This window comes from Malurus melanocephalus, unplaced genomic scaffold, assembly GCF_030028575.1.
Source record: "Malurus melanocephalus ecotype Western Australia unplaced genomic scaffold, MMel_1.1 scaffold_369, whole genome shotgun sequence".
NCBI classification, from domain to species: Eukaryota; Metazoa; Chordata; class Aves; order Passeriformes; family Maluridae; genus Malurus; species Malurus melanocephalus.
The window spans coordinates 510,982-522,065 of NW_026623601.1; the positions used below are offsets into that span (position 1 = coordinate 510,982).

At 46.1% G+C, this 11,084-nt stretch overlaps 1 protein-coding gene across 1 annotated transcript; it reads right to left on the bottom strand.

Annotated features, from left to right (window-relative positions):
- Positions 1-5,969: 5,969 nt before the first annotated feature.
- Positions 5,970-7,474, bottom strand: LOC130580888 (helix-loop-helix protein 13-like). The gene is made up of 2 exons (XM_057378668.1): positions 7,027-7,474; positions 5,970-6,007 (listed from the first exon to the last, which is right to left on the bottom strand). The coding sequence occupies exons 1-2, from the start codon at positions 7,472-7,474 to the stop codon at positions 5,970-5,972; spliced, it is 486 nt and encodes a 161-aa protein (XP_057234651.1).
- Between the last annotated feature and the right edge of the window lie 3,610 nt (positions 7,475-11,084).

Consider the following 11,084-nt stretch of genomic DNA (forward strand, 5'->3'; position numbering starts at 1 on the left):
TTTTTTTTTGTTTTTGGCACAGCTGTGATGTGATTTAAGATAAATAAATTAAAAATAAAGGGAAAACAGCCAGGAATGAAAACCCTGGTTGTCAGAGGGACCCCTCTCATGCCAAATGCTCCCCCTCTATCTCTGCTGATCCGAGCATTTCCTGAGCTCGGGCTCRGTTTGAACAGAGATTTCCAGGTGGAATAAAGGTTTTTTTTCACAGGGGAACGAGCCCTGTGTGTTGTGATAAATCTCATTTTCAAATCACCCCATCCYGTGTCCAAACAGGCAAAATTCACTTCCAGATTCGGGCGCTTTGTGGGATCAAAGCSGCTCCGGCCACATAATATAGGGTCTGAACATTTGGGAACGCCAATGGGTATAAAAAACCCTGGTTTTATACCCAACAGATCATTTGGGATCAATTTCCAGAGCAGCAGGTGTGTGACTCCAAACCCATCTCCAGTTTGATGCAGATTTTACAACACTCAGATGCCATGAAAGAGCAACACAGAAGCTTCAAATCCCAAATACAAATAAAAGGGTTTTTATTTCTGTCTTTAGGGAAGTAGGGAGAGGAGAGGTCCTCTCCAAGATGAATATTTTTATATTCAGAATAATTGACCAGGCGGGAATGAAACGCTGCTCTGCAGCAGCGGAACCAAACCAAATTCCTCCACCAGCTTCCCGGTAAAATATATTTATTTATTTTTTTTAATTTAATGGACTTAATCCTTGTTTGTTTACTTTCTTGATTATATTAACCAGCAAGGTAGTGATTAAAGGCAGCAGCGTAGCCCATGTTAATTAGATTTAAAGCCCCAGAACCTGTTTCTTTTTAGGCAGAGATGATTGCAATAAACACACCTGCTTGGGGCTGCTTTTGTACAAAATGGGGGTTTTTTGGGGTTTTTTTTTTTTTTTTCCCCAAGGAATCTGGGAGTGTGGTGTGGAGGAACTGAAGCAAGGTCTTTGGGTTTTTTGGGTTTTTTTCCAAGGAATCTGGGAGATGTGGCATAGAGGGACTGGAGCAAGGTTTTGGGTTTTGCTGGTTTTTTTTTTCCCCGTGGAATGTGGGAGTTGTGGTGTGGAGGGACTGGAGTAAGGTCTTGATAGAAAATGAAAATGGCTTGAACACTCATTAAATTCATATAAATTCATATTAAATTCATATAAATTCATACTAAATTCATACTAAATTCATATTAAATTAATAAAAAATCATATTAAAATCATATTACATGCATAATAATTTCATATTAAATTCCTATGAAATTCATATGAAATTCGTATTAAATTCATACTAAATTCATATTAAATYCATATTAAACTCCTATTAAATTCACTGTACCCCTCAGCAGGTAAAGCAAGGGTTGAATGTGCTAAATGTGAACATTCCTTGGGATTTTTGACACCACCCGGCTCTGCAGGACCCAGTTTAATCCCAGTTCAAACCAGTAAAAAACCATCACCCCGACTGGTTTATACAGGAACTGGCTGCCTTAACCCAGGATTGCAGAAATCTGCTCACAGAAAATAAAATTCCCCCTCCAGAGCGCCGGCTTGGGGCTGATCCGTGCGGGTTTCAACCAAAAATCCGACTCGCCGGGGCGAATTCAGCGCTTCGGGAAGATAACATCTTCTATTCCTGCCGCTTAATGAAAGCCAGATTTTTATTTGCTGCACCTTTTAATTAAAGAGGAATCAGATATTTGCCCKTCTAAGGGTTGGTTTTATGAAATGTGGGGATTGAATTTTTTAACTTTTTTTGTTTTGTTTTTTTTTTTGCTTTGTTTTCTGCTTTCCAGTTTGAGATTGAAGTGCTCCACTCTGCTCCAGCACATGTTTTCTTGAAGGGAGGTGAGGCAGCTTTTCCTCAGTTCTGGAGGCCTAAAACAGCCACAACCATGAAGTTCCCCTCCAGATTCGAGCTGATCTGCTCCCAAAAAAAGGAGGAATAAAAAAAAAATAAATAAAAAGCCCTCCCTGCAGCTGTGAACTTGTGCTAGGAATAAGTAGCAAGGTAAGAGATATCACAGAGGAAAAGAAGTGGGAAAAAAAAAATCAAGCAGGGCAAAAACCACCTCCCTCACTGTTTATTCAGGGTTTTGAATTTATTTAAGCAGTGAGAGTGTTTTAAAACGCACTTATTTTGARTTCATATGGTAGTGAGGAATTAAAATAAATTCCCTGAATGCTTTTTCAGTGTGKTTTTTTAACTGCTTTGTAGAGTTTGGAAATGGTCGGTATTTCTGTWGGGATGAATTGGATCTCACCATTTGTACAAAGCACCTTTAGCAGAAGAGGCTGCTCGGCTCTTCTGTGTTTTATTTTATGAAATCTCTCCAAAGTTAAGGGCAGCACGTTTTACCCTTCAAATAAGTTCAGCTCTCTCCAGATTTCCCTTCAATTTAAAAAGGTTCCTTTTTTTTTAGCGTGCAATTCTTCCTCCACATTATTTATTTTTTTTCTTTTCCTATTCCTTTCCCTTTTCCTATTCCTGCCCCTTTTCCTCTTCTTTCCCTTTTTCCTATTATTTCCCACTTTCCTATTCTTACCCTTTTCCTATTCCTCCCTTTTTCCTATTCCTCCCCTTTTCCTGTTCCCCCTTTTCCTATTTTTTCCCTTTTCCCATTCTCCCCTGCATTGAGAGTCAATAATTTCTGGTTGTTGTTTTTTTTTAATCAGCAAAACTCCCAATGCTTTGCCACCTTCTCCCACTGAATAAATTCTGCATTTTTACAGGATTTTATTTTTTTTTTTATTTTTAACACCAGGAATTGACAGGGAGGTACCAACCACACATCACTTTCATTTTGCAGAGAGTCTGAGCTCCAGCCCAGGCTCGGGGTCCCAATGTTTTCCTGATGTTTTACCCCAAGGAAAACAGCTTGACTTGGGAGAAAAAAAGGAAAAAGGAAATCGAGCTGTTGAAAGAGCTTTTTTCTAATTTTTTTTTGTTTGGCTCGGGCGTTTTTCACCCCCTGGAAGCAGTGTAAGGTTTCTGAGGCCGAAATTCCTGTCAGAAATCCTCCCCCGGCGGTGTCTGTCGGAAAGACACCGAAAATATGGGATCACCTCCCYGGGAAATGTTAATTTAAGGGTGCAGCGAGGATTCCAGAGAGGAAAACTGATAATCTGCTCACTGCGAGGTGTTGATCCACCCCGATGCCGGGGTTTATCCCCTGTGCTAATTGCACCCTGATGGTCTAATTTAAATATAAGCCAGGCTTATGTTTGAGCACGTGCTGGGTGCCTTCTCTGGCCTGATAAAGTGGGATTAAACTGCAAATCTGCCTGGACCAAAGGTTTTGGGGTTTTTTTTCCAAGGAATCTGGGAGTTGTGGGGTGGGAGGACTGGAGCAAGGTTTTGGGGTTTTTCTTTTCAAGGAATATGGAGGTTTTGACGTGGAGGGAATGGAGCAGGGTTTTGGGGGGTTTCGGGGTTTTGGGGGTTTTCTCCTCAAGAAATCTGAGAGTTGTGGTGTGGAAGGACTGGAGCAAGTTTTTTGGAGTTTTTGGGGTTCTTTTTCCAAGGAATCTGGCACGGAGGGAATGGAGCAAGGTTTTTGTTTTGTTTTGTTTTGTTTTGTTTTCAAGGAATCTGTGAGTGGGGTGTGCAAAAATCAGTGCAAGGGTTTCTTCCAGCTGGGAAATTCTACCTTGTGCTGCTGTGTCACCCACGACAGTGATTTGGGGTGGGTTGGTGTGCACCTTCACAGGAGGGGGAATTATGGGATTGGGGGGATAAATGCAGTGCTGGCGGTGTCTGTGGTGTTCCAAACAGCTCCAGAAGAGCCTCTCTGCGGCTCAGCCCCGGGGGSATCGGGATCGTGCCCCTTCCAAGGAGGTCGTTCAGCAAAATGCCCTCCCTGGGAATCCCAGCGGAATCTGTGAGCTGGGAATGGGATTTSATTGGCTTTGTCCGCTCATCAAGAGCGGGAATTGTCGCTGGAAGGGTGGAAAGAGGGAAGAGGGAAACATGCCAGGCACCGGAGCGCTTGGGAAAGGCCACCAAGCTGCTGTGATTTCACAGTTGATAATAACTCCTGAGCTCCACAGAGGAGCTTTTATTCTTCCCTCTTTCTCTATTCTTCCCTGTTTTCCTGTTCCCACTTTTCCTATTCCTCCCCATTATCCTATTCTTCCCCCTTTTCCTATTCTTTTCTCTTTTCCTATTCTTTCCCTTTTTTCCTGCTCCCCCTTATCCTATTCCTCCCTTTTCCTATTATTCCCTCTTTCCCTTGTCTTCTGTTTTCCTATTCTTCCCTCTTTTCCTTTTCTTCCCCATTTTCCTATTCTTTCCCCTTTTTCTGTTCCCTTTTTTCTTATTCTTCCCCGTTTTTCTGTCCCTCCCTCTTTTCCTGTTCTCCCCCCTTTTCCTATTCTTCTCCCTTTTCCTATTATTCCCTTTTTCCCTCTTCCTCYTCCTTTTCCTATTCTTCCCCTTTTCCAGTCCCCCTTTTCCAGGCACTGCAGAGGAGGGAATTAACAGGGTAAATTACATTTCATTAGTTTCCCTGGGCAAGGTGCGCAAGCAGGACGTGGAAAGACCCCAAAAACGGCTTGGGAAGGATAAACCGCGAGGATTTGGGGTGAAAAGGCGCATCTGCTCCTCTCTCGGGGCTGAGCTGGAGCGGGGGACGCTGGCAGCATTTTGGGACCACTCCGATTTTGGGAAGGCGAGGTTTGAATCGCGGACCACGAGAGGGCAGTGCCTGCAGCTGGATTCCCATCGGCGATCCCAAACCAGCGGGATCTGCTGTTATTCCCGCCCCGCTCTCCTGGCCGCGAGTTCTTGTTGAGATTTTTGGGATCGGAACGGCTTTGGGGCTGGAGTTTCCCCCTCAGCTGCACTCGGGCTGGGTGGGAGTCATCTAAAATTAGACACGAATTGGGATTTGTTCCCACCGAAGGAGCTGATGTGGCTTGGGAAGCTCTCCCCGAGTCCAGAGCTGGCTGGTGACCCCCCCTGCCGTGTCCCTGCCTATGGACGGATTTATTTGGGGTGATTTTCACCGTTTCAGGTGCTGCTTCGTGTAAAAAATCCGATTGTTGTAAGAAGGTGAAAAATCAAAAAGTTTTGAGATTGAATGTTTTATTCTAAATTGACTGAAATGCACTGTTGCACCTACAATTAAACACCCCCTCCCCTCTTTTTTTTTTTTTTTTTTCAGAAAAATCAAAAGGTTCTTCACAGTTTCCTCCTCTAGGGCCCCATTTCATCTTCACTGCCCCCAGAGCGAAATCCCRGTTCCTGATGTGGTTTTCTTTGTAGAGATCGGGCTGTGAGATGAACTAATGAGGGTGAGAAATCATAAATACATTTTTCTCGCTTCCTGCTGCAAAATGCCACATAAAGRACATTAATGCAGAATGGTTTCAGATTGAGCAGGATACCCAGGGAAGCTGTKRCTGCCCCTGGATCCCTGGAATGTTCCAGAGCAGATTGGATGGGTTTGGAGCATCCTGGGACAGTGGGAGATGTCCCTGCCCATGGCAGGGGTGGCACTGGATGGGATTTGAGGTCCTTCCAACCCAGAGAACTCTGGGATTCTGTAAAATGGGAAATTTGGGGTTTTYACAGAGCCACCTCTCACCTCCTGCACCTTCATGGTCCCTAAACCATTGATGACTTTCACAATCCCCACCCTGCCCATCTGAATCCAAGCAATAAATTCCCACAAGTGTCACTTTGGTTTTTTTTCTCATGATCATTTCATTCTGGGAATGTGATTTGGGCAAAATCCTCACCCGGTGGAAGAGAAAGCGTTGCTGCTGGGATTATTTTTTAATGTTTTGTTGTTTCCAGGTGAGAAMGGCTCTGTCAGTGGGGAGAAACTGGGAGGGAGAGAAGCAGAAAATCCTGACCAGTGAAGGAGAAAGGGGCTGGGCACTGAGGAGGAGATTTGAGGTGGTTAAAGCTGGGAGTTGAGCAGATGGCACTCGGCAATCCAATCCTGGGCTTGTGCTGCCTTTCCTTAATCCCACTTCACCCAGGACAGGCGGGCTGTCAGATCTGCAGGGACACAGGGAAACAAAACCATTTAAACATTTAAATTAACCTTTGGCAGGTCAGCTCTCCAGAGGAGGAGCCTCCTTCATTTGGCTCTTTCCATTCATTTTGGATATTTGCATTCTTTTTGGATATTTCCAATAATTTTGTATATTTACATTCATTTTGGACCTTTCCATTCATTTGGGTATTTCCATTAATTTTGGATATATCCAATAATTTTACCCTAATTCCCCCAAATGCTGCCCAAATCTGACCCCATTGCTCTGCTCCCAGATCCCATCCCATTGCTCTGCTCCCCCAAAACGCTGCCAGATCTGATCCCATTGCTCTTCTCCCAGATATGATCCCATTGTTCTCTTCCCCCAAAACACCACCCAGATCTGATCCCATTGCTCTGCTGCCCCAAAATGCTGCCCAAATCCGATCCCATTGCTCTGCTCCCATATCTGACCCCATTGCTCTGCTCCCAGATCCGATCCCATTGCTCTGCTCCCCCAGACACCACCCAGATCCGATCCCATTGCTCTGCTCCAAGATCTGATCCCATTGCTCTGCTCCAAGATCTGATCCCATTGCTCTGCTCCAAGATCTGATCCCATTGCTCTGCTCCTAGAACTCATCCTATTGCTCTGCTCTCCCAAACATTGCCCAGATCTGATCCCATTACTCTGCTCCCATATCTGACCCCATTGCACTGCTCTGCTCCCATATCTGATCCCATTCCTCTGATCCCCCAAAACACTGCCCAGATCTGATCCCATTCCTCTGATCCCCCAAAACACCACCCAAACCTGATCCGATTGCTCTGCTCCCAAATCCAATCCCATTGCTCTGCTCCCAGATCTGATCCCATTGCTCTGCTCCCAGATCTGACCCCATTGCTCTGCTCCCAGATCCAATCCCATTGCTCTGCTCCCAGATCCGATCCCATTGCTCTGCTCCCATATCTGACCCCATTGCTCTGCTCCCAGATCTGACCCCATTGCTCCTCTCCCCCAAACACTGCCGTCCCCTCTCACCGCTCGTGTTCCAGGCAGCCCCATGGGTGCTGTGGCAGCCGCCGCTCAGGCACTGCTCCACGTAGGCTCTGGGGTGGCACCCCGAGAGCAGGATGTCGCCCAGCAGGGCGATGTAGGCGATGGCCAAGCGCAGCGTGTCGATCTTGGACAGGCGTTTCTCGTAGGGGAAGGTGGGCACGCGGCCCCGCAGCTCCTCGAAGGCCGAGTTGATGCTCAGCATCCTCCTCCTCTCGCGGAGGTTGGCGGCGCGGCGCTGCCGGGGCCGGCCGGGGGGCRCGGGGGGCACGGGGGGCTTGTCCAGCTCTGCACCCACTGGGCCCGGCCAGGAAGGCTCTGCCAGGCACTCCAGGAGGAAATTCTCCAGCTGGCTGTCGGGATCTGTCGGCTCCCAGAGCAGAAATTCCTCAGCGGGGTTTCCCTGCTCGAAGTTGTAGCAAAACTCCTCCATGGCCTCACCCATGGAGAGCGAGGAACACTCACAACTTCAGTTAGATTTATTTATCCAGAAAGTAGGCTCTAATTTCATTAACAGCCCCCACTCTGAATGATATTTTTGGGAGCTCTGGTTGTGTCCTTGAGGAAGATTTCCAAAGTTTTCCCCGATTGCAAATCCTCGGGATTTAAATACTTCACGTGTTCTYGGCAGGAAATACTTCATGGCTCCTCTTCTCCTCTCCAAACTAATTAGCACACGTGCTTCCCTCTTTATCAGCTGTCCTCTACAAAACAACAGGAATTAATCTAAAAATGAGATTTCTATTGACTTTCTCTTAGAAAATCCATTGTTGAGCAGTTATTGAGCCCTTCCAAAAGTCCGGTCTCTCMGCTTGCCGTTTGGAGGAGGTTCACAGAGGGATTTTGTTTGGTGAGGAGTGGCTGGAGGAAGGAACAAAATAATCCTTTATCTTTTTTTGGTGAAGTGTTAATAGCCCCAGAGTGTCCAATGGTCAGACAAACAAAATCCTATTATATTGCTGTCACAAACACACGGTTCTGTGTTTGACAGCACAAGCCAGAGGCATCTCCTGCTCTCCTGGAGAGGGAAGGTGTGGGATGCCCTGCTGTGCAAAACTGGGACACACTGGGACCTTCTCATCCCATCTCAGGGTGCCAGAAAACTGCTGCCYTGGTGGGTCAGTTTGAATGATGACAGGGGATAAAAGGGTTTTAATGGGATCTCGGGTGCACAACTYGACAGAACGGAAGAAATGCTGGAAAATGCACCCCATGTGTAACACTTGTGGAAGTTTTATAAATTTCACAAATTAGTAAATCTATCTAGAATTCCTCCATAAGAGATATAAAAATGAAGTAATGCCCTCCTACTCCAAAGAATCTCCTCTTGGACGAGGTTAAAGTTTGGTTTATGCGACATGTTCCAGAGAGGAGGCTTCAACCAAGGTTGGAGCCTCAAATTTGAGATGGCGTGGGGCACGCTGAGTCCTTCTTGAGGATGTTTGGGTTTTCTGCCCAGCAGAACCCCAAAACCAAGCTGGAATATGAGATTTTAAGGATTACAATCATGTATGCTAAGGGTACAGGGATACATAAAAGATATATAAAAAGGAAAATTAAAAATCATCGGGTGTCACATCAGGTGAGCCAACACCTCCTCTGGTTGCTGCATTTTCTGTTCACACCCCAGTGACACAATTGCTCTGTGGACACTCGGAGCTCTGTCTCAGATCAGGAAACAGCAGAAACTGTAAAACTACACCGTGGGTGCCCTCCCAGAGGGGTGGAGCAGGTGAGCCACACCTCGGGAAGAGCTGGAAACCGGGGGAGCAGCAGGAACCCACAGGGATGGGGTGCGAGCTGTTGAGCGGCACCACAGCTTAATAATGCGAGATTAATTCCCTTTTATTTCCACGGTGCTTAAGCCAATGCCTAAATTAATTCGGAAATATTTTAARGGCCGAAGCGAATGGAAAGGAATCGTGTTTAAAGTTAGAGCGAGCCTAAATGTTTTTCCTGAATCACGTCATAAAGAGCTTTTATGGAGATGTTTAATCGCATGCTTGACTTGGTGCACACACTCCCGTCCTGCTGCCATGTGGTGACATCTCAAGATTTCTGTGAAGTTTGTGAGCCACGGGCACCTTCCTGACAGCACAAAGCTCGACAGCTTCTGGTGAAGAGCCAGAGAGCAGAAAATTGCCCGCATTTTCCATGGATCCGAAGGATCTTCAGGTTCTCCCTCTGGCAGTGTTTTAGGGCACAATCCTGGCGGGTTTGGCCCGGGAAAAGAGGGAATTGATTTTAGAATAAGGCACAGGTTTTCTTCTTAGCAAGCTGGCATTTTTCCTTGTGGCAATTCTGCCTGTCCCCAAGGTTTAAGGCAGCAGAAAAGAGGCTGCAGGGAAGGTTTTTGTAAAGATTAACCGAGAGAAAGCGACAGTTCACGAAACATTCGGACTGCTTTGTTCTCCTTGCTGTGCAAATTCAACAGGAAACTCATCAACTGTAAATCTGCTTGAGAAAGCGCCAAGGTGACAATCACAGAGTGGACAAATGGCTGTTCAATAATCAGAGTTTGTCCTGCCTCCTCTGGGCAGCTCAGGGCGTGAGTTTGGTGCTGGTTTTGGACAAAGTAAATCAAAGTAAATCAAAGTAAATCRAAGTAAATCAAARYAAATCAAAGCAAATCRAAGTAAATCAAAGTTTTGGTGTGGTGGAAGCTCTGAGTCACTGAATCACAGAGAGGAACAGGGAAGGAGGGGATGGACGCAGAAATGGCTGCAGTCAGAGGTGGCAGGGATGAGGTTTGGAATTGGGCTGTCACTCTGGAGTTTCTTTGAAGCCACGGAAAGGCTGGAAAAGACCTTTGGGTTCCTGTATTTCCAGCTGTATTTCCCAGCGCCGTGTCCAAGCAATGCTCCCGAGAGAAACCACCCGCTCTGGGTTCCCTTCCAGACGCTTCTCCAACTCCCTGGTCACTGTGAAAACACCAAAATGGGGAGAGAGCAGCAGCTCTGTGCCTAAAAAGCACTCTGGATGGGACAACTGTCCGCTGGAGGAACGGGCAGAGCACGGGGAGTTTTGTGCGCYGGGTTCCCRGCTCGGAGTGTTAGAAAACAYATCAGTTTAAAAATTTTRGYTTAACTTCAGTCAGAGATTCTGGTTTATCTTTGCTCTAGGAGAAGGGTTTCTTTCCAAAGCATTGTTCCACCAGGTGAGGAACATACCGGGAGTAGCACAAAAAATAAAAATAAAAAACATCGACAATCATCAAAAACTATCAATGGTCATTTGATGGAGAATCAGCCCTGAACATCATCCCTGGTGTGGTCAGAAGCACCTGGTCTAAAAAAAAAAGATTAAAAAGAATATCTAATTAACATCAAAAGTGAAAAAACCCAAACCCAATAAAAAGCAAACAACTAAAAACTACGCAGCATTGAACCAATAAACATTAAACCAACAGAGTTCTATGAGTTTTAACTGTATAAAGTTTAAAGAAAATCTTATAAAATTAATGTGTCCTAAAAGAATTTTCTCCGCACACCCCATGTGTGGATGAGATGATTTCTGTGGCACAAACAGAAACAAAACAAAACCAAACATCCTAACCAGTAAATAAAGCAATGCCTTGGCTTTCTAACATTAAAAATGTCGGAGAGGGTTTTTTGTTGTTTTTCCCGTAATTTCGGTGACAGGAGCAGATGCTCCAGCCCTTCGTGCTCGCTCCCAGATCCAACACCGCTCGCAGCGCTGCCTGGGGACGCGCCTGGCTCCGCAGATGCYGAGCAGATGTTCCACCCAGCCGGGTTTTTGCGCGTTCGAGGGGATTTCGCCTCTCCTGGAAGAGGCTCCGTACAAAGCAGCAGGGGGAAGGGGAGAGGAAGAAAGAGAAAATCAGGAAAGGTGGCTGGGAAAGAGGTTGGGTATCAGAGCAGAAGAGGAGGATCYCATCCAGAGAGGAAGGGAATGCGCAGCTGATGGCGCTGATTTCTCMCCTGTCTGGGAGCTGCTGCTGACAGAAAGCCCCGAAGGGATGGAGGGAGAGGGGGAACCACCCTGAGCGGGGCTGTTGCTGTTTATGAAGGGTTAAAAAACAG